At 43.0% G+C, this 24,428-nt stretch overlaps 1 protein-coding gene across 1 annotated transcript; it reads left to right on the forward strand.

The window, feature by feature from the left end:
• Positions 1-522: 522 nt before the first annotated feature.
• PROX2 (prospero homeobox 2) lies at positions 523-8,994 on the forward strand (the record flags this gene model as incomplete). Its single annotated transcript, XM_082849718.1, has 4 exons — positions 523-1,845; positions 5,942-6,043; positions 7,095-7,289; positions 8,809-8,994. 4 exons carry the CDS (start codon positions 523-525, stop codon positions 8,992-8,994), a joined length of 1,806 nt encoding a protein of 601 aa, XP_082705844.1.
• Between the last annotated feature and the right edge of the window lie 15,434 nt (positions 8,995-24,428).

A 24,428-nucleotide genomic window follows, 5' to 3' on the forward strand; every position in this document is an offset into this window, starting at 1 on the left:
ACATTCCCACAGAGCTGTTATGAGAAATAAATTAGGTAATGGATGTAAAGTTCTTGGCCCAATGCCAGTTATGCAGTTAGCTGCCATTATCATTATCATTACAGATTATTTTATTGTTATGCCCTGGCAGGAGAAGAACCTTCTTGGAGAATTGCTCTTCAGAATCTCTTCAAAGTGTGGTCTGGACCAACGGCATCACCTGGGAGCTGGTTAGGGATGCAGAATCTCTGCCCCACTCCAGACCTGCAGACTCAGAATCTGCATTTTAACAAGATTCCAAGGTGATTTGTTTGCAAGTACAAGTTTGAAAGGCACCGCTCAAAGTCACACGTACTGTTTTCTCCTGTCTCTAATTTCAGAGTCTGACCAGGAGGTGGGTAAGCCCCGGCATCGTAGAGTCTGAATCCTTCCTCTTAGTGAAGAGAAGCCCCCAGCTCACTGTAGGTGCACCTCCAGCTGAGGACCTGAGGGGGAGGAATTCTCTCACGGAACCCTGACTAACAGCCTCTGTGGAGCCAAGGGATGAATCCAAACTTCAGCTTGCTTTCTCAACCATCCCGGGACTGCTTATACCTGGCAGAACCTCGTACCAAAGATGGAAGAAGCCCGTCCCCCAGAGAACAGGGCAGAGACTCCCCATTTCCCTGGAGCCAGGTCCCCAGCTCCAGCCTCGCTGACCCTGACTGGTTTTGGGATGAGCACATCCAGGCAAAGAGAGCCAGAGTAGAGACCATCGTCCGAGGCATGTGCCTCTCCCCTAACCCTCCGGTGCCAGGCAATGCCCCAGCCAGGGACAGCCCGTGCTGCCCAGAGAAGGCCCGGGAGCGGAAGAGGAAGCAGAATCTTCCCGTGCAGCAAGGCCCCCTGAAGCCAGGCCCTGCCGGGGACCGGGGAAGCAGGAAGGGGGGCCCTCGGGTGAGAGAACAGCTTCACCTGCTGAAGCAACAGCTAAAACACCTGCAGGAGCACATCCTGCAGGCTGCCGAGCCCAAGGCCCCAGCTCAGGGCCCGGGAGGCTCAGAGACAGGGAAGGACCCTCTGAGTGTAAAGCAGAGGGATGGCTCTGGGTCTAGGTCCTGGGCTGTGCACAGTGACCACCGCCAGGGTTCCAGTGGGGACCTCTCCAGGGTGGAGAAGCACAGAGTGTCTGAGGTCAAACACCAGTCTGAGGAACCCAGGCTCCTTCCTTCTGGAGCGCGAGCTTTGCTGGAGATTCTGAAGAAAGAATTGACGGGGGCCATATCCCAGGCTGTGGACTCAGTATTACAGAAGGTGCTCTTGGATCCATCAGGCCACCTGACTCACCTGGGCAGAAGCTTCCCGGGACTGGTGCCAGATGGTAGAAGCGAGCCCTCGCCTCCTGAGGGAGGTGCCTGTAAAGATCCCCTTCCTCTGGCTGCCTTGCCCAGGAGGGCCCAGCCACAGACAGGGGCTCCACTGGGAAACTTATCTCTGGCCAAGTCTCTAGATTCTCCCAGGTACCCTGTCTCTCCGAGAATGATCCCCAAACCCTGTCAGGGTCCCCCAGCAAACTGTCCCTTGACTGTGCCTGCCCACATCCAGGAAGATCAGATTCTCAACCAGCTACTGGGCCATAGGCCCAGTGGCCACTGGAGGGGCAATCTTCCGCAGGACTCATCTCCCCAGAGCCACCCCTCCTCAGAGGCGGCCCTGCAACCTTGGCGAGCTGCCAAACTGCGACCACTGGCTTTGAGCCAGCAACAGTGCCCCTGGCTCTTCAAGTCCACCTGTTTGGAAAGACTGCCCCTCGTTCCCTCAGTGAAAATGGAGCAAGGTGGCCTGCAGGCCGTCACGGACGCACTTCCTTTCTCTTCAGCCCTTTACATATCCTTTACTAGTAATCGAAGTTCTCCTTGTCACAGCCCAGAGAGACAGGAAGTCTGGACGATGAGGGGAGGGGGGGACAAATAAGTACCCAGCGCAGGGAACAGCTCTTCTTTCCCGGTGGTCTTCTTAACGTTGCTTCTGGGCCTCCCTCCCCTGTGGCTCGTATGTGTTAGGCTCCTGAGAAAGTGGTGACCACAGCCTGGGATTTAAGGATGCTTGGAGGGGTCCGTCACCTTCCTCTGTGACACATCAGATTCTACCACTGCTGACTGAGTCCTTTGGGTCTGAAAGGGTTTTGTCTGTTTTTAAACCCAAATTGGCTCCCAAAATACCCTGTGGAAGGAAAACCCCCACCATTTGGTTGTCAGCTGCCCATAGACCTTGGCACAGCGGGTCAAAGGAATGGCCTCACCTGAGGCATGGCTCCTGGAGCCTCTTGGCTCTACAGGCAAAAGGCCTGCTCTGACCAGATAATTCACGGGGAAGAGACGAGGGACCAGAAACTTCTGGAGCAGATGGGAAAGGGGAAGTTTTCTGCAGGGACTAGACCTGAGGGGTGAGCTGAAAGGGGTAAGAAGATTTCGGTTTAAGGACTAGCTTCTAAGCTGCAGCTGAGGAGAGAGCATAGGGCTGCACACATGTGGAGGAAGAGGAGGCCCCCATGGGGAAGCCTGCGGGGCCCAGGCTGGTCTGAGAGGGTCCGAATCTTTTTTTTTTTTTTAATTTTTATTTATTTATGTATTTTTGGCTGCGTTGGGTCTTTGTTGCTGCGCGCGGGCTTTCTCTAGTTGCGGTGAGCAGGGGCTACTCTTCGTTGTGGTGCGCGAGCTTCTCATTGCGGTGGCTTCTCTTGTTGCGGAGCACGGGCTCTAGGTGCGTGGGCTTCAGTAGTTGTGGCACTCAGGCTCAGTAGTTGTGGCTCGCAGGCTCTAGAGCGCAGGCTCAGTAGTTGTGGCTCACAGGCTTAGTTGCTCCGCGGCATGTGGGATCGTCCCGGACCAGGGCTCGAACCCGTGTCCCCTGCATTGGCAGGCGGATTCTCAACCACTGCACCACCAGAGAAATCCCAAGGGTCTGAATCTTATTGCATCATCTTTGCAACCCTTAGGCAGACCCCACTCTTAAACAGTTTTTTCTTCAGAGTAACTCTCCCTCAGGATGTTAACAGTTGTTGAAGTAGGAGAAAAAGTAGCTTGGGTAAATAAACACTGGGTTAGTTCCATTACTGCGGGACTTCTCAGAGCCATGCTTAAGTCCAATGAAAAGCTCTAAGGGGAGAATGTATGCAGCCCCAAACTCATGTGACCAAAGGACCCTTTCCCAACAGGCATCTGTAGGACTCAAGTTCCTGAGAACATATTTTGGATGTTGCTTTTTTAGGGAGCCAAGCTCACGCTGCTGCTTCTCAGGGACAGCCTTAAGTCGAATCTCCTTGTGCCTGTGGAGTCACACAAGCAGGTGAGAACAGTCGTGCCCTCTACCTGGCAAGCAGTGGTGAGGACGCAGGATGGGATGGGGCCAGCTCACTACCACGCCAGGCCCGCCCTTGTGTCCTAAATGCTATGAGCACCCCCTGCTGGTCACAGGTGTTAGAAACACTCCCGAAGCTCTGGCACCGCTGGCTGCTTTCCTGGCAGGCAGTGAGCACCTCACCAGCCACCAGTAGGCATAGAGATATCAACATGGGCAGAATTTCTCGTCAGGTGATAGCCCTCTGTGAGGAAAGCTATCTGTCGGGCCTTTGATAAGAGGCTACTGGTTAAGACTCTCTGTCAAAGTCAGGTGGTGGAAGAACCTCAAGGGCTCAGTCCCCAAAGATTCTCTGCTGTCCTTCCCCTGTGAGGGGCACCTGGCCCTGAGAAATACACACACAGGGGTGTGCCTGGCCCTGCCTCATGACATGCGGATTGGGCTCCAAGAGCTTCAGGAGGTTTCGGGGGGCACCCGGGTCAGGTACTTGGCTACCTTTGGAATGATTGGGGGCCCCCAGGCAGCATCCTGGCCCCAATTATTCCCTCAATCCAGCATTAGAGATTTATTCCTCTGGGCCATGAAAGCCACCGAATAGCAAGTTCTTCACGTGGCACGTGGAATACAAAGTTGAATGGATAAGGTTCTTGCTCTCAAGGACCTGCACATTCACATGATACCCCTGTGAAACAGGTAGAGCAGGCATGATGATGAGACAAGGACGATTTACTGCACACCTTCTCTGCGGCGGGCACTGCGACTCGCAGTTTCCCTGCTCGCCCCCTTAGCCACAATTCTGAGACACAAAACGCTCTGAAAATCTCTATTTCTTTCCCCTAAGGTTGATGGGAACTCACTTGGTTGCAAAACCTGACCTGCACTGATAGGAGGCTATTTATAGACTATCTCACTTAGCATAATTAGTCATTGATTTTGCTGTGGGAATATTAAACGGATCAGACTCCTGCCACAGACCCTGCTGTGGGTGTTAACCAACACATCATACATGCACCGTATTACCTTTATAAAATAACAGGGATTCTGAAGTCTGGCCTCCGTTTGGCCCAGAGTTTCAGATAACGGATTGTGGGCCTGTGTTATCTTACCCTCCTCAATCATCCACTCTAGATCAGTATCAGGGAGGTAGAGACAGAGAAGCAAAATAACTTGCCCAAAGTCAAAGACACATGCAGAGACAGGATTCAAACCCAGCATCTGACTGCTAAGCACAAGCTTCAACCACTACACTCCACAGTTTAGAAATGAGGCCCAGAGAACATAAGTGGCTTGCCCAAGGTCACACAGGGTCTTGGTGGCAAAATCTGTATCTGAAACTGGGTCTTTGGACTCAATCCAGGATTCTGTCCACAGCATTTATGAAGGATAAGAAGTAGGGCCAATGAGGCAGGGAGCAGGGGCCTCCTGGACAGCAGCCTGGGTGACTGGCCAGCTATAATTATAATCAGTTGCTTGGTTTCCTTCAGGTAAACTGACATATCCTACTGAGAAGTCTTTATTGTCCTCAGGCTACAGCTCAGGCCTGAGCTCCAGGGTAACTCTGTATGCTTGCACTCAGCCCTAGGATTGTTCCTGGGAATGCTAAGTGTTCTTGTGTAAGAATCTTTTATTTTCCTCTCACCCTGGTGCTAGTTTTCACACCACAGCTCCCTACTCTTATTAAAGGGGAAGGAATCTGTTCCCAGAGTGAGGAATGAGTTGGAATAGAATTGCCATATTTGTGTATGGATTAAAGTTGACCATTTAATCACTCCCTCATTCCTTCATCCAACAAACATTTATTGAGCACCTACTATGTTCCTAGCACCGGGCTAGGCACGTGGAATACAAAGATGAAAGGATAAGGTCTCTGCTCTCAAGGAGCTAACAGTCTAAATGGGGAGACAAACATGCAATAAAATTCCAATAGTGTCATTGTTACAAAAAAAGGTTTATACAAAGAGTGTTGGTAGCCCAGGGTAAGGAAGGCCTAATTTGGCAAGAAAAGGTTTCACAGCAGAGGGAACATCTGATTTGAGATGGGAAGGATGAGGGAAAATTCTGCCAGGCAAATGGAGAGCAGTTGCAGCCCAGCAATTCAAGCTTCTTGAGCCAAAGTTAACTGTGATCTGGTACTCAGTCTGGTTAGATGCTCGTTGGCGTCAACACTGCAAAGGCAATGATGAGAGCCAGAATGGGGACCATCTAGTCGACTCCTCTCATTTTACAGATGAGGAAACTGAGGCAGAGAGAAGTAAATCTCTACCTGAGGTTTTGAAATGGTTTATCTGGGAGAGAGTTGCCATCTCTTCCCATCGTATTGTGAAATCACACACACAGTACAACAAACTGTATTTGATATCACATGTGCCATAGAACTTTTACACATCAAAATGCTTTATAAATTCTGCAACTTTACTGTACATATATGGTATTCAGCATCTGGAAAGAAAAAGCTTATCTGATCATACTTGCTAGAGGCAGAAAAACAGAGCAAATACATCATTCAACCAGAAAAAAAATAAAATAGAAACCATAAGGAACAGGGCAATTTACTATTTGGATAATTTGACAAAATTATTTGATAAACTGGTATTAGTTTTCCTTGACCCTGGGATAAATCCAGGAGGGCCTCAACCCTGGTCACTTGAAGAAGGCCAAACTAATGTTTTTCTTCACACGCTATCCCAGTTCCAACCTCCTGAAGGCTTATTTTCCTGATGTTCAGGTAAACTCCTTCAACTCAGTTTCAGCCTCTGCAAAACTCCCAAGTGGCAGCGGGTTTTTCCCATGTGAGGCAAGTCCTAGGTCATCATATGTGCACTTTAGCTCCCCTTCATGTTGTGGATGGAATTGGTGGCATTTTTGGTCTGGGCTGAGAAACTGCCTGAATCATCAGAGGTAACTTTGAGGGTAGGAAAGTTGGGTGTCTGAATTTAAGCTTTTGAACTGTAGGTATACCCAGAAACATATGGGGAGAGAGGCAGGGTTAGAAAGAACCACTAGGAAATGGCGTCTTTGGCCTAGTGTTCTGTCTTTGCTGGGGACGCTATGAAATAAAGAAAGAGTGTATCAAGAGTTGGACACTGTCCCTGTCAACTTTACATTCAAACTGCTGTGTTTCAAAATCGACGGAAGGTGCATACAGATCAATGTGACAATAAGAAAAATCAAGGTCTGGTGGTTGGAACCAGGCCTTGCCTGTTTCCATAAAGTTTCTGAGGGCCTCCTTCACCCTGGGTATTGGGTTAGGGGCTGTTAATACTTTGTATGTATATCATCCCTTTGCTGTTTTTGAGCTCTTTCCCTCATATCCAATTGCTCGGTTGATCCCTGCACCAAGCTCTCATTCTGATTCATTCCGCAACTCCGAGTTGCCAGTAAATGGCTCTCTGATCTACACCTTTACCCCTTTCCTTGGCTCTTTACCTGGCAGAGGGCTCTGGGGCTGCCATGCAGTCTACCTGGGTGCAGCAGAAGCTGGGACCACACTAGTCTTGACCCTGGACCCTCCCAAAGTCACACTTCAAGAGTGAAAAACCTTTATAAATCTAGGGTATAAAATACATTTTCTAATGGGCATTATGGCCTAATTCAGATTTTTCTGTGTATAACTGTATAGGCTTAGAAAACAGCTGTGGCTTCTTTTTTAAAGAAAGCCCTTTTTAGTGTTGCTTGAAGCCATTCTTGTTAACCCCTGTGTTGAACTGGAAGCTGACAGTTCTGACCGAGCACCTCACGGCAAACATCTGAGTTCATGGACCCTGTTGTTTGTACAGTTCAACCGCTGCATTACCTCCCAGATGATCAAGTGGTTCAGCAACTTCCGTGAGTTTTATTATATCCAGATGGAGAAATTTGCCCGGCAAGCAATTTCAGATGGTGTCACAAATCCCAAAATGCTGGTGGTTCTCCGCAACTCGGAGCTTTTTCGAGCTCTCAATATGCACTATAACAAGGGAAACGACTTTGAGGTAAGATCATGTGCTTGGGTCCCAGGAGGACTGATGAGTGCCTTCCCTTTGTGATTGGAGTTTTAGAAAAGATCCCCTTCCGTGTCTGTCCTCACATCACTGAGAGCAGGGCAGCCTGGGGCCAATCTCTGTACCATCCACAAAGATTACAGCCTGCACATCTTCTCTTAGGCAACTGATGGATGCTGCAAACTGAATGTACAGCCAGTCTTTATTCATAAACTTGGCCAGAGGTCAGCTGTTATGCCATTTTAGACAATACTCTGTAATGACCGAGTTACACAGCCTGTCGACCTTCTCACCTTAGCGCCAGGAGGCCCAGGACTGAATGCAGGGCTCAGCTGCAGCGCCTAGTCTTGGCCTAGGTTTTCTTTACAACAGTCTCTGTTCTTTCAATCATTTGGTTCTTATCTTCATTCTCCCTTGAACAGTTTTATCTGTGGGTCTCCCATGGCAAGTCACCTCAAATCCTTTCTGGAAATAATAAACAATCCTCAAGCTTCTCAGGCCTTTGGGGATCTCTGTGAAGGCACGCTGGTGGCACCGTAGAGGTAAAGCATCAGTAAAGGGTGAGCAGGTGGCCTAAGTGTCGCTGGTGAGAACTCGTAATCTTCCTTGTGTGTGGCTGACAGCTCAGTTAGGCTGGCATCTTGTTCTGCAGGTGCTGGGTGTGTCTGGTCACTGACTACACTTCCCTCTTCTCGCATTTCTCACTTGACTGTGATCGCAAAGCAGTGTATTGACACCTCCAAAAAAGAGAAGAACTGCTGGCATCCACTGGTTAGATGCTCCATCAGAATATGTTCGGAAACCTAAGCCTACCTGTGGGGAAAATGGACCACGCCTCCTTTGTGAGGCTCGCGGGGGTCAAGGCATGTGGATGGGAGGCAGCGCTGCCACGTCTTTCCACGTGCGGGTGTCATCTGGCACGCAGTGGTGGCAAGCCCCAGGCCAGGCTGGATCTGGAGGCCCTGTAGGATGTCCCATCATTAATGGTGCCAGTCTGGGTGAGGTCCTGGAACATCTTCTTGAGGCCCCCCACACCCCCGCAAGCCTCCTGGTTGGCTCTGGGAGCAGGAATGATTCCAAGTCCTTCGAACCCAGTCCCAAAAGATGGCAGAATGAGGTACAACAGTTGTAAGCTTGGGGGCAGTTTTTCCACATGAGGCACTAAGGAAAAGAATACGAAAAACCTCTTCTGAACCACAGATTTAACTTCAATCAGAGTCAGTTTCCCACTTACTAAAAACGCCACTCATTAGTGGAATCAGCTACTCCTACAAAGGGAGTGTCCCTAATACGCTTTCTCCCAGGGCTGTCTCATCAGTACCATCATTTTAAGGTACGTATTTGATGAGGGAGGAAGAGATTCCACAAAAGTCAGGGGCCCGTAGAGCAGGGATGCTCTGATCAGCCCACAACCCTAGGAACAGGCAGCATCAGGCAGTGAGGTCTGTATGGTGCCAGTGCTTCACAGCCTCACGTCTTTTCTTCCTTGTGGGTCTCTTTGGGAGTGCAGGTCCCAGATTGCTTCTTGGAAATCGCCAGCTTGACATTACAGGAGTTCTTCAGGGCTGTCTCCGCAGGCAAAGACTCAGATCCTTCCTGGAAGAAACCCATTTACAAAATTATTTCGAAACTGGACAGTGACATCCCAGAGATATTCAAATCTTCCAGCTATCCCCAGGAGCTGTTTCGGAATTAAGGTCCCACAAAGTGAGGGGCAACTGGCCTGGGTTTCCTGGGTTTATCTTAAATGGCAGTCAGTACAGCTGTAGTCATATAAAAAGAGCATAAGGAGAAACCCCTCAAATAGGTACCATAACCATTTTTGATCATTTATTTCCTTTTCCAGAATTACCAGAGGTTTAACATTAACTATAAAATATTGTAAAAGGAACACAACAGTTTGGAACCAGAAGTATCTCCACACCACTGTTTCCAGGTATCATGACCCTGGGAACTTGCAGGTGTCTCTGCATCTGTAACATGAGGTTGTATGGATAAAAAGACATGTCCTAAAGTGCTCCGTGAAATGTTTCTCACTACACAAATGTTATTTTTTTCCCCCTTCATCTTTCAGATAAGGCTATCTTATTTGGGGTTTTTATAAATTGCTGTTTTGAGTTACCTATTTATCAAGCTCCACTTATTTGAAAGACACTTTCAAATACATTACCTTTAAGCTTTTTACCCTGAAACATTTTTAAAACAACCAAACAGAAGTTTTAGAACTGTAAGATAAGTCGCCAAAGGCTATGAGGCTAGGGCATTTGGGTTGGTAGGGGCAGTCAGGAGTGTGGAGGAACCCATGGCCTTCTGATGCCAGGCTGCATGTGGACCACCTCATGCTGCCGCCCATGCTCTCACACAGGCCACCATCCCTGGTGAGCATCCAGCACTGATGCGGCACTAGCTTCTGACAACCCCTGCCTGGCACTTAGGAGTGCTTCATCACCCGGATGTCCACCGATCGCTCCAGCAAAGCCGACACAAACTTTCTGCAGGACCTGAGTGTTGCTGTACATTCACATTTATCTGCTGGAAGAGTTTATCAGCTGAATAACCCACACAGTCTCTAGGGGACCAATGCAATTAATGCCCCAACTTCCCATGTGCAGAAGAAACTGAACTTCAGACCACGAAAGAGCTAGAAGGGCCTTAGGGGCTCATCTGGCCTACCCTGCTTAAAAGAGGAAGGAGGAATGAAGCCCAGATGCGAGGCTTTGCACAGACCGTGGATGGCTTAAGTGGGACAAATACAGCATCACACAGCAATGGAAATTCTCCTGCTCCATAAGGACATTACAGCCCATGGTCAATCTTTCACAGATAAAGGAATTCATGAAATCAACATTCCTTTCACCTACTGCTCCAACACAAATTGTGACTTGCTCTGAGCATACAGGCAAGACATCTGCAAAGCTGAGTAACTGTATCTAGCTTCCCAGCTAGTCAGAGTCAAGTCTTTGAAAGGATGCCAAAGGTGCGCAGGCCAGGATAGGCGTCACAGAGCTTGAGCTCTATGCTCTGATTAAGGGGTGTCTGTGACTTCGTTAGTTTACTTCTTTTCCCTCTGTGCAAAACAAGTTTCCACATTTAACTACTCCACTTCCTTGACTTTTCAGGTCAGCTGGATCAGATAAGATGAAATCCCTAAATTATTGCTAGATGTATCAACATAAAAAGGTAGGAAAGACGACTTTCTTTTGAATTTTCTCTTACTCCAAATAGCTAAGAGGAAAAACAAAACAAACATACTCAGCCCAAGCCAGTCTTTTTGGGCTGCTTTAAGGCTATTTGTGAGTGTCCTTCATCACATCCAACTGCACTCAGATGATCTTTGCCCTATTTTCTCCCACAATGTTCTCTTCACAGAAATGAAGGACTCCGCCAAACCTCAGTTTTAAAAGCAAGCAGGCACTGAGTATCCTGAGCAAGGGCAATCAGGCATCTGTGTTTGGGGACAAAAGAACCTGCTGTCCAGAGTGACATTACATAGTTATTTAAGACATTCATGGGAAACAATTCCAAGTTCACATGATTGTCCAATATGAACAGCCACTTTCTGTCCCAAACCTGAAATTCATTAGTTTTAAACACTGAGCCAAGCCACCTCCAGGGCAGTGAACCTTGTCCCTGGGACCAATTAGACGAAATGTACAAGCTCAAATTGAAAACATTTGGGTACTGCAGTCTTTCCAGGAAGTGTTCTCTAACCACTGAGCTAAACACACAAGAATGCATAAATATATATGCTCTGCCAACAGAAGAATTCTAGTTTACTATATTTTTCTGTCTCTACCAAGTATGGTGGGAACACATTCGAGCATAAGCTGAGATGGTTATTGTGTTCTTTTAGCAGTCATAATATTGCCAAAGGTCTGCTTATTCTTTCCATCAAGGTGTTATGTGGATATACCCAAATTAGACATGCTCAGTGTCTGGTCAAATACTGCATAATTGTCCAATCCTTCTTTGTTGGACAGCAGGGGCTGGACTGTGGTTTAAGATGATGGTACTACTAAGGACTTAATATCCAATGATCAATTGAAAGCAGGCAGTTAACTGGCATTCCATGCAGAAAAATGTTCATTAGGACCCTTTATTTCAAACATGGTTGTATACAGTATACACAGCTCCAGACCGGATTCATACGGTGAAGAGGCGAAAGGCATCTCCTAGGTATATAAGGGGGTACCCGAGCCATTTTCTTTCCATCAGAGGAAGGGCATACCTGGCAGCGATAGCACAGCACTCTTTAATAAAGTTCTACACCCCAGACCCAGGGAGGTACACAGGTCCACTTTTAAAAATTGTCTTTGTTTTCAATGATGTAATATAGAATCCTCAGAAAGAATAATTTAAAATAAGGCTTCCATAACATAATTTTACGTGTGCCTTTAAGAAAATATTTCTTTTAAAATCTTTATAAAATTGGCTTAAGTTTTGGTAACCAGTTTCCTGGATGAAGTATATATTCTAAATGTTCATATTTATTTATTTATTTATTTATTTATTTATTGGCGGTACACGGGCCTCTCACTGTTGTGGCCTCTCCGGTTGCGGAGCACAGGCTCCGGACGCGCAGGCTCAGCGGCCATGGCTCACGGGCCCAGCCGCTCCGCGACATGTGGGATCCTCCCGGACCGGGGCACAAACCCGCGTCCCCTGCATCGGCAGGCGGACCCTCAACCACTGTGCCACCAGGGAAGCCCTTTTTTTTTTTTTTTAAGTGAAGTACAGTTGATGTTGTGGTAGTTTCTGGTGTACAGCAAAGTGTAAATGTTCATAATATTAGATTCTATCTTTTTTCTTTTATAGTTTTGAACCTTTGCTCTGTAAAGCAGATCAAACATAGTTTGATGATGCATGCATTCAAAACAAAACAGAACGTTTAAAAATCCATTGATTTTTTACACAAACTCTATTAGGTAATTTGTTATTTCACATAATACCTGTGTATTTGTATTTCACACAATGTAAGATCATTTTCTCAGGACTGAGAAAATCAGAAAAGATAATGAGATAAAGTGATGAGGGGGAGAGCTGAAGTTATAGTTCTGTCAGGCTAATGCTTGTGACAATATGGCAAATACAATACTTCTCATGAAAGTATATTCTTGGTCAGATTTAAGTATATACAACACACACTGTAAAGACTGAGCTCTGGTTACATATTTGAGAGCATTAATAATGCATGCTGTATCTCTGAGGTAAATCGTGGTACCTACACTTAAAACTGTGTACTAAGTGCTCACCCATGGAAAAAGATATTTCTTGAAAAGGGTATTTTTCAGGGGTAGACAATTTCTATAGACCAGAAGAAGCTCTTTCAGACTATATAAACCTAAAGAGTATAACCAAGTGTCCAGGAGTTGAATGCTCAATCATATTCTTTTAGAAAATCAGATGCTAGGCCCCAGACGAAGAAGGGAATGTCTGATGAAACGTTGAGGGCAGGTACAGACAATGAAAACAGTATAGGAACACCCACTCCAAACCCCACCAGTTTCACATGTCCATCTACTCACACTGAGGAGTCTGCCTTCTCTTTCACCAAGGGTCTCTCGGGGTCATTTGTTTCTAACAATCTTACCCTTCACACTGACAAACTCTTGTTTTGCCATTTCCCAATTCTCCAGCATCACCCCTCAAACAAACGTCAGGTCCTAGAGTCTTTCCTTAGAAAACCCTTTTTCTCCCCATATTTACTGATTTCTGGGGCTCAGACTCCTTATCTCCTTGACAACTGCTTCTCCTTAACTAAGTCTGAAAAGTAAGCAAGCACTGAGTACCTCAAGCAAGAATGTCATCTCTCTCCTTCCCTTTCCCCCACTTTATCCTCAGCTATCTGATCTGCTGCCCACCCCCCACCTTCACTTTCCCCCTCAACCAATACCTTTCCTAAGTAGAGTTCTGTGGTTAGGTGCATGAGTTCCGGAGTGTCTTGTCATTCTGGCTCAAGTACCTACCAGCCCTGATCTCTGCAAGTTACTTATTCCCTTGGCCTCAGCTTTTCCATTTGTAAAACAGAGATAATAAAATAGTACCTACCTCATAGTACTGATCTAAGTTTTAGGTAAAATCATACATGAAATTCTCAGCACACTCCTAGCGTACAGTAGGTGCTTAGTAAATATTATTAGCTACATTATTACTCAGCAGTCATAAACTGTTAGCAAAATCATGAACTTGTACTCCTAACAGTGAAGGAGAATTATTTAAGAACGGCACTGATGTGTGTGACATTACTGATATAAAACATATTCTGAATTTCATTTTTACTATAACCATGTAGTAACATGTACTAGTATCTGTAAAGATAGCAAAAAACTTAGCTTTAAAGTGGTATGTTAACGTTTTCTGAGAGGTAAACAAAACCCAGCCTAAAAAAAAAGCCATGTGCCATAAACTCTATATGCTTCCCTCACTCTTTATAACAATCCTATGTTGATGTGCTGTTTACCTGACACATGACATAGCTATTATTGCTATTTGCTAGTTGGTTGCTAAGACAACAACCTGCTTTTCTGTAGGCCAATACATTGCCTTTTTGACACCCTTTTAATTATAAGCTTTGTGACTGATGTAGTATTTCTAAAATTATTCAACTTGCTGTCTTCAGCAACTGCTTTTTGAGGCTGTATCAGTACCCATTGGATAGACTGTTTTTGGCTTGAGTATCTTCTGAATTAACTTCTGCCATTTATTCAAAACATCTTTGTAGTTGTTCCACTTGTTAAAGAGGCTGTTTCATTGTTTTCTTGATTGGGTGGGTGGGTGGGTAGGGGTAGCATGTACTGACACAACCCTGATTTTCCTCTCTTAATCTTTAAAATCTATTTACATTTCCACAAAGAAAAGCTTGCTTTCTTATTGAAAATAACCTGACCTCTTTTCTGGTTCTTTTTCATTTAATAGTCATTAAAGTTGATTATTTTCTTCCTCTGCTCTTTCATGAATATGGGTCGGTGATTACCTTTTTCAGAATATTTAAGACTCTAAATGTTTTTTTGGCTACTGTTTCTAAATAAACTGACTTTTTCAAATCAAGATTTATGAGACAATAGGATTATCAATTTGATGCTTTGCTGAATTCTCACTCTATGAATCCCTAACAAAAACATACACAATGACATTTGGTAGAATATATTCTTTATAAATACCCCAAAGCTGCTTTTATTCAAGATTACTATCTTGGTGTTTAGATACTTTATTCCTCATCATATATCCCCTTACTTCATCAGGGCTGAGCTTACTGACTCTGGACCAACCAGAACAAACTCCAGAACTCCTCTCCTATGGAACTCTTGCCAAAAATAGTGTCAGAAGTAAGAGTTTCTAGAGAAGAGAATGGGGTGCAGGTATTAGAACAGAACACACATATGAACAGTTTTTGCTAGACTGTAGATTTGTCAGCAAATCCTGGGAACAGAAAGCTTAAAATCACTGGACTTACATTCCTAAACACCTTAGTTTTGCTATACTAGATGCAAAGATAATTAAAATCCTCATACCATGTGAATGGTAGTTATGATAATGTATCCTTTGTCTCTTGAGTGAGGCAGAGTTTAATATGTTGACAATGCTGAGAATATGCTATTAAGTGACAGTTTTCACTTCTTTACTATAGAATCATGGCTATTCACTTCAAATGTATCAGGGCATTTCTCTGGCAGATGGACAGTCTTCTCACTGTTTCAGGAACTAGAAAGATGCACTATTTATTGAGCAAATCTCAAATGTTCTAAAACTTGGCAGAAAAAGAACTCCCAAGCATTGAGTCCATTGCTGTTGTACCAGAACTGGTGAATTTGCCCCCAAAATGAAGATCAATAACAGATTTTTCGGCTTTGGGGTATATACTTAACAGTTCACTTCCTTTAAATAAAGTGACCACAATTTACCTTTTCAAAGCATAGTTACTGAGAAACACACTTGTATCGATGATCCCATGAAAAAAAGACCAAAAGCCACTTGAGGTTGCAAAAGCTATGTGGCACCTCCCAGCAATACAAAGTCCTGAACTCAAGTTGGGGATGGGACTACGAGCAAAGTGACTCATTCCATATCTTTTAACAGTTCTTCAAAATCCCATGTGAAGTACTGTATCATGATTATGGTAGTGGTTACACAAAGCCACACGTGATAAAACGGCATAGAATTACACACACACACACACTTGAGTGCTTGTAAAACTGGTGAAATTTGAACAAGCTCTGTGGAGTATACCAATGCTAATTTCTTGATTCTTATGTAAGATGCTAACATAGGGGAGGCTGGGAGAAGGATGCATGAGGACTTCCCTGTACATTTTTTTAAAAACTTCCCATGAATCTATAATTATTTCAAAATAAAAAGTTAAAGAAAAAAACATAACCCACATAGAATCAGAATCTTTAAGAAAGGATTCTACTGAAGGAGAGATGTACTCTAAGGAAGAAGCATATAAAGGCCCCCACCAGCACAGACTGGAGTGCTTCTATAAGGACACAATTTTCATTCTGTTAGGGTCTGTTTGGTCTTGTTCTGTTCTGAGTACACAGATAATCGAACTATCAGCTAGTTCTGCTCTTTGGGATCAGAAAGAAGTCATGGAAAAACAACCTGTCCTGCGTGCTCACCACACTCCTCATCTATCTACAACCTCCCCACAAATCACATTTCCCCTCGAAACTTCCAAGTTGAAGTAACATTGTACAGCAATTCATTTCTTTGTATTGTTAGGAATCTTCACCACAACTGTGAATGTCTTGGCTTGTTTTCAGGCCCAGGGGCACATATGTGTTTTAGATTAAAAGACGTTTTAAATCTTGGCTTTATTTGCTCCCAATAAGCCAGATTCTTCCTGTGCCTAAGCTGTTCCTTGGCTATCAAGGACCTTTGGAAACTAACACTAACTCTTTCAGGCTAGGTGGATTTTATTTTTCACTTTAGGAGTTTCCTATTAACAAACAGCCTTCCTACACCTCCAATTTCTTCCACACTTGCAAAGTTACTGACAGACCAGGGCCTTTGGAAATTGTGATCAATGAACCTACCTTCAGACGGAGATAAAATAAAATTTAAAATCTCCTTTAGCCTACCAGTTCGCAAACTTGGCTACACATTGGAACTACCCAGTGGACTTTAAAAATTACCAGTGTCTGAGTCCCACCTCTAGATTCTGATTTAATTGCTATGAGGTGTAGCCTGAACTTTGGGAGTTTTAACAGATCCCTAGATAATTCTTACATGCAAAGTTTGATAACTACTGCTTTAGCACACAACTCTTCACATGGAACACTTTTCATATTTCATCACTCTTCCAAACATGCATAAAGAAAAGAGTAATCATATGCTTTCGTGCTCATGAAATAATAAGCAATTATTCAACTTGAAACATATCAATTCTTGGATTAGGGCCTCCACTGTCAATACCCTTCCCTGACCATAAAACTTTGGGAATGCCTTGTAGAGGCCCTACTGACACGCTCAGGTTCATATCTAATGAAAGCAGAAGGCTCATATGAAAAACAGGAGATCCTCTCTTTTCCTCTCTCTCCCCCTCCCTCTCTGTCTCTGTCCTTCTATATATATATTTTTAAAAACACACTTTATTTTTTAGAGCCATTTTGAGTTCACAGCAAAATGGAGCAGAAGGTACAGAGATTTCCCATATATACTCCCTGCCTCCATTTAAGCACAGCCTTCTCCATTATCAACATCCCCACCAGAGTGGTACATTACAAATGATGAATCTACATTGATATATCGGCATCACGCAAAGTCCATAGTCTTCATTAGAGTTCTCTCGGTGTTGTACATCCTATGGGTTTGAACAAGTGTATAATGACATGTATCCACCATTACTGTATCATACAAAATAGTTTCACTGCCCTAAAAATCCCTCCTTTTCCATTAACCCCTAGCAATCACACTAATCTTTACTGTCTCCATAGTTTTGCCTTTTCCAGAATGTCATATAGTTGGACTCATGTAGCATTTTAGACTGGCTTCTTTCATTTAGTAATATGCATTTAAGTTTCCTCCATGTCTTTTGATGGCTTGATAGTTCAATTCTTTTTAGCGCTGAATAATATTCTATTGTCTGGATGTACCACAGTTTATTTATCCCCTCACCTACTGAAGGATATCTTGGTTGCTTCCAAATTTTGACAATTATAGAATAGAGCTGCTGTAAACATCCATGTGCAGGTTATTGTGTGCCCATAGTTTTCAGCTCCTTTGGGTAAACACCAAGGAGTGTGACTGCTAGACTGTATGATAAGAACACGTCTACTTTTGTAAGAAACTGCCAAACTGTCTTCCAAAGTAGCTGCACAATTTTGTATTACTACCAGCAATGAATGAGAGTTCCTGTTGCTCCACATCCTCACCAACATTTGACACTGTCCACGTTCTCGATTTTGGCCATTATAACAGGTGTGTAGTTGTACCTCATTGTTTTAATTTGCATTTCCCTAAAGACATATGATGTGAAGCAACTTTTCATATGCTTATCATCTGTATACCTTCTTTGGTGAGGTGTCAAGGTCTATGGCCCATTTTTAAATTGGGTTGTTTTCTTATTGTTGAGCTTTAAGACTTCTTTTTGATTTTGGATAATAGTCCTTTATCAGATATGTGCTTTGCAAATATTTTCTCCCAGCCTGTGGCCTGTATTTTTATTCTCTTGAATGTATCTTTAGCAGAGCAGAAATTTGAATTTGAATGAAGTCCAACTTATCAATTCTTGCTTTCCTGGGTTATGCCAAGATCATCTAGATTTTCTCCTATGTTCCCTTCTAGGAGTTTTATGGTTTTGTGTTTTACATTTAGGTCTGTGATCCACTTGGAGTTAATTTTTGTGAAGGGTGTAAGTCTGCATCTAGATTCACTTATTTGCATGTCAATGTCCAGTTGTTCCAGTACCATCTGTTGAAAATACTATCTTTGCTCCATTATATTGCCTTTGATCCTTTGTCAAAGATCAGTTGATTATATTCATGTGCATCTATTTTGGGCTCTCAATTCTATTCCATTTAATTATTTTTGTCTGTTCTTTCACAAATACCACACTGTCTTGATTACTGTAGCTGTGTAGTAAGTCTTGAAGTCCAAATTCAAGTAAGTAGTACCAGTCCTTCAATCCTGTTCTTCAATATTGTGTTAGCTATTCCAGGTCTTTTGCCTCTCCATATAAACTTTAGAATCAGTTTGTTGACACCCACAAAAAATTTTGCTGAATTTTGATTGGGATTACATTGAATCTATAGATCAATTTGGGAAGAACTGACATCTTGACGATATTGAGTCTTCCTATCCATGAACATGGAATATCTGTATTTAATTTCTTGCATCAGAGTTTTGTACTTTTTCCTCATACAGATCTTGTACATGCTTTGTTAGATTTATACCTAAGTACTTGATTTTGGGGGGTGATAATGTAAATGGTATTGTTTTAAATTTCAAATTCCACTTGTTTATTGCTGGTACATAGGAAAGCAACTGACTTTTATCAATTAATCTTGTGTATCATGCAACCTTGCTATAATTGCTCCTTAGTTCCAGGAGTTTGTTGATTCTTTCAGATTTTCTACATAGACAACCACATCTTCTGCGAACAGCTTTATTTCTTCCTTCCCAATCCATATAATTTTGTTTCCTTTGTCTTACTGCATTAACTAGGACATCTGATACAATGTTGAAAAGCACTGGTCTGAGGGGACATCCTTGCCTTGTTCCTGATCTTAGGGGGAAAGCTTCAAGTCTCTCACCATTAAGTATGATGAAGTATGTTAGCAGTAGGGTTTTCATAGATATTCTATATCAAGTTAAGGAAGTTCCCCTATATCCCTAGTTAACTGAGAGTTTTACCATGAATAGGTTGGATTCTGTTAAACACTTCTTCTACATCTATTGATATGATGTGGTTTTTCTTCTTTGGTCTGCTGATATGATGGATCATATTAACAGATTTTTGAATGTTGAACCAGCCTTGCATACCTGGTATATTTCCCACTTGGTCGTGATATATAATTCTTTTTCTACATGACTGGATTTGATTTTTTTTTTTTTTTTTTGCAGTACACGGGCCTCTCACTGTTGTGGCCTCTCCTGTTGCAGAGCACAGGCTCCGTACACGCAGGCTCAGCGGCCATGGCTCACGGGCCCAGCCGCTCCGCGGTATGTGGGATCCTCCCAGACCGGGGCACGAACCCACGTCCCCTGCATCGGCAGGCAGACTCTCAACCACTGCGCCACCAGGGAAGCCCTGATTTGCTAATATTTTGTTGATGATTTCTGCGTTTCATGAGAGAAATCTGTAGTCTGTAGTTTTCTTGTAATGTCGTGGTTTTGATATTAAGATAATGCTGGCGTCATAGTATGTTAGGAAGTATTTCCTCTGTTTCTATCTTCTGGAATAGATCATAAGGAGTCGGTATAATTTCTTTCTTAAGTGTTTGATAGAATTCCCAGTGAACCCATCTGGGCCTGGTGTTTCCTGCTTTGAAAGGTTAATAATTATTGATTTATTTAATAGAAATAGGCCTATTTAAATTGTCTATTTCTTCTTGTGTGAGTTTTGGCTGATTGTACCTTTCAAGTAATTGGTCTGTTTCATCTAGGTTATCCAATTCGTGGTCAAAGAGTTGTTCATAGTATTCCTTTGTTATCCTTTTAATTTCCATGGAATCTGTAGTGACATCTTCTTTCATTTTCAACATTAGTCATTTGTGTAAGGAATATTCTTTTTTTTTTTTGCGGTACCTGGTCCTCTAACTGTTGTGGCCTCTCCCGTTGCGGAGCACAGGCTCCGGACGCGCAGGCTCAGCGGCCATGGCTCACGGGCCCAGCCGCTCCGCGGCATGTGGGATCTTCCCGGACCTGGGCACGAACCCGTGTCCCCTGCATCGGCAGGCGGACTCTCAACCACTGCGCCACCAGGGAAGCCCAGGAATATTCTTTTAATAAAAGTTTTAATACCTAAATAAATGAACTAGATTCTCTTAAGAAAACTGACCTTCACTAAAACAATATATATATACTTTTTTTCCAGAAAAGGACACAGTATCAAAACCTACACTTTCCAGGATTATTCAAACTAGTATTTTAAAAAATGTGTGATGTGAGAAAATATTTTCATGGTTCCTGTGGATTCAGCTGTTATAATTCCAAAGGGAGCAGAGAAAGACTTGGAAAAAAGACCTTCATGATTAAGGGAGACTATCTTCTCAATTGAAAATTTAATTTCCCCACCACTGTAACACATCATCCAAAAACATTAATTTTGAACCATGGCTAGAACTCAGAACCTATTTTGCTTACCCATATCAATTCCAAATTAACTGAAAAGGCAGAATTCAAATGACAGCAGCATAGAAAACTAGAATTCTAAAATACCAGAAAAAAGCATTTCTTTTGAAACCCTGGACATTAAGTTCGGACTCTCTCTAAAACACATGGATAGATAATTATTAGGAGGACATAAAAAATTGTTTCCCTGTGGCCCAGTAATTTAGTTCTGTATTTTCCCTGGAAGATTTGAAGATATACCCCAAAAGGGGCATTTACAAGGATGTTCAATGCAACATTGTTATGACAGTGAAAAATTATCACAAATAAGGGAATATAATCTATGTTATATACCTATAATAGAATATACACATACACCTATGTATATGTGTACATGTATATGACACAGTGGGTCTGCAAAACAACGTGTAAAGAATATCACTCATGGAAAAAAACAATAAAACTATATCCTTACAGATACATGTATATGTATACAAACGCGCAGAAAATGGTTTGGAAAGCCACACTCCAAAATGATAACAGTAACTACCTCTAAGACTTTAAGGTGTTTGTTGCTCAATGGGGGGTTTTAGTATTATATGTCATATGTTTTTTAAAATAATGAGTTCATATTTTATGGCTGAAATGAATTTGAAAAAGATAATGCCCCAAAACATACTTTAAGAAATCAAACATATCAAAAGTATACCCACCTTGACACTGATAGGTGCCAACAAAGAAGCCGAATGACACGCATCCTCTTCCCCCAGAGGAAATAGTAGAAAGCAATGGAGAGTTAAGAGAACATTCTGGTCAAATTTGCATCCAGGTATGGCTGCTTAGCTGTTCCACTTAACCAAAGGGAATTCTTGCTGTCTTCTTTCTGTGGGGCAGGTGTGTGCCCACTATTTAATTGTGCACACATAAGGTGCTTACCTGCATCTTGATAAATGGAAGCACTGGAAGGATGTTAGCCAAGGAGGGGGGCAATACACATGCTTCCATGTCAAAGCAAGCAATGGACAAAAATCAACCCACTGCAAATTCAGCATCAGTACATTATGTATGTATTACCATCTGGCTCAATGAAAACAGAATTGCTCACTCCAAGACATCAGTTAAAAGGTGCTGGTCAAAATATTTTTATACCATCTATGTGATATAACCTGATGTTTCCTTTCCTATAGAATCTCTTCTTTGCAATAACTGTCTTTCAAGATTCACCATCCCTTATGGTATATGTCAGAAGTCCCAAAATGATGGCTGAAATATGTGACTTTCAGATGTGATTTGTTTTCTCTCTACTGTATTGTCCCCATGGTATTTTTGAGAAGACTATTTCAAACAAAAATCCAGATTTCTACTTTATCTTCATCTGGTAACACTGGGTCTACCTTGCTTCATGGCAACCACTGGCTGGAGAAGAACTGTCTCACTGAGATAGGGCAAGCGCTCTGCAACATCCCAGTCCCCACCATGCCTTACTGCCTCCCCAGTACTGAGGCTGAGAGTCAGTTGCCAATATCATTCTGTTTCCACTGCTGTTTTTCTCACAGGAGAGTCAGGAATAAAATTAATACCTGTACTTACATTTCTACCAAAAGTGGAAAAGCTAAAGATACAGAGTGTCAGATGTTTTAAGAAAAATGGAAAAGAGGATATTTTTCTATGAGAATGAAGAATATTTCTACACGTCCAATTGCAAAAAAGTATGTTTCTGCTGAAATAATATAACTTAACATGCCATTGTGAAACTACTGGCCAATTCTCTCACTTATGATATCTTCCTGTCCATATTAGGCATTTGAATTTCTAATGCCTGATTTATATAACATTTATGGATATGCCACCAACCAAAAGATACAGAGGCAGTGAAGAAGCAAACAAAAATTGGAGTTCTGTAAATTACATACATTTTTACCTATGTGAATTAACTTCACATTTAAATATACCATGCCATCAATTCTAAATATGCTTGTTGAAAAAAAACACAAAAAAGGAAAGCATAAATAAATAAATAAATATGCTTGCTGAGCGCCAACTATACGTAACAGGTACTGCATATTCAGTATTACAAGGATGAAGATGAACAAAACAGTTCTTACTCTCTAGGAGCTTGCATTTGGGAGTGGGAAGGGATGGGGAAGAAGGAATAGAGAGGTATATAAGTTACTCTCCTAGAAAGGCAAATTAAGATAGTTACAATTTCTAAAGGATAAGATAAAAAGGAGGCAGTAAACCAAGAAATTTTAGGGAGTGTTGCGGGAACAGTAAGTCACACAGCGTACCTGCAGTATAGTGTACATATCGTAAGAAAGGTAGAAGAGAAAGCTGTAGTAGTTGGGATCATGTTATTGACAGACTTCACTGCTAAGTTGATGCGTTTGTCTTTAATAAAGTGGGTATTAGGGAAGTTCCAAGTGAAGTAGGAATAACACTTGTCATTGGAGCCAAAGCAAATAGGCTGGTTACACTGCATAAGAAATAATAAATTACAGAAAACAAAATTACTCCTATAAGCTATCTCAGCTTATAGCTCAGATATAAGCTTCTGCATAAGGTAGATAAGCTAGCTGCTTCTATAAGCATAGATGCATGAGTGGTTTTCTAGAGAAAACCCCACTGCTCTTGTACAATAATCGATTCAATACTCTTGTCAATTTTTTTTTTTGGTGATACGCGGGCCTCTCACTGTTTTGGCCTCTCCCATTGCGGAGCACAGGCTCAGTGGCCATGGCTCACGGGCCTAGCCGCTCCGCGGCATGTGGGATCTTCCCGGACCGGGGCACAAACCCCTGTCCCCTGCATCGGCAGGCGGACTCTCAACCACTGCGCCACCAGGGAAGCCCTCTTGTCAAAGTTTTAAGCTTCTGTGATTAAACAGAAATGTCAACCAATCTAATAAGTAATAAATGAGAGCCCATGTGTATAGTTACTCTTTGCTTCTTGAGAGGTCAAGATAGTTTCAGAGGTGATCAAATGAGTCACATTGTTCCAGGACCACAGAATTTAGTAAACACACACCTGTGCACATGCACACACAACATACTCAACACCGGAGGATATGCCACCCTAGAACTTATGAGGGCCTCATAAAGGGGGTGTTGTAGTTAAGGAAAAAGAAAGTGCCAGGTTACAGACTTGGAAAACCAAGGTTTAGCCTTGTTCTGCCATCAGGTAAGTGAGCAAGTCATTTCTCTTCTTTCAGCCTCAGAAACTTCACCTGTGAAATGAAGGGACTCAACAGGAATGAGCTCTATGGTCTCTTCAACCTCTTGCCTAATATCAAGAATTTCAATTCGCAGCCTTCAAGTGTGAAATGACAGGCAGCCTGTGTGCGCTGAAGCATTCACAAAAAGACCAAACAAACCAAACAAAAAAGTTCCTGGTGCTGAAATATTGAAGATCTCACATAAAAATCCAGTTTTCTCACTTCTCTTGAAACCCCAGAAAATCTGGCGACACAAGATCCAAATCCCCAGATGGCCACAGTCTGCTGTGGTTGAGCAGGTGCCGCCTCCCCTTTAACAGGACCTACCTTGTTTTCCAGTTTGCCACAGTCTCCACCCTCTGCCTCACACATGTGTCACCTGTCCGACTCTGAGTGACCACTGCCATACACATAGGAGGCATCCCCTCTATTTATTCACTCTACAGATATATGAGCCATGCACTGAGCTAGATGCTGTAAAAGAAAAAAAAAATTAGACATGCCTAGTCAAGAAATAGGAACTCACTATCAGAAACAATAGATTTGAGAGTGGGATTTCAAGTCATGGTGGAAGAAATTATTTCAATTCTTCAAATATCGAAGGAAAGGGATCTATAATCTAGATCAATATTGTCAAAAAACAAGAA

Source organism: Leucopleurus acutus (genome assembly GCF_964270905.1).
Source record: "Leucopleurus acutus genome assembly, chromosome: 1".
Classification (NCBI taxonomy): domain Eukaryota; kingdom Metazoa; phylum Chordata; class Mammalia; order Artiodactyla; family Delphinidae; genus Leucopleurus; species Leucopleurus acutus.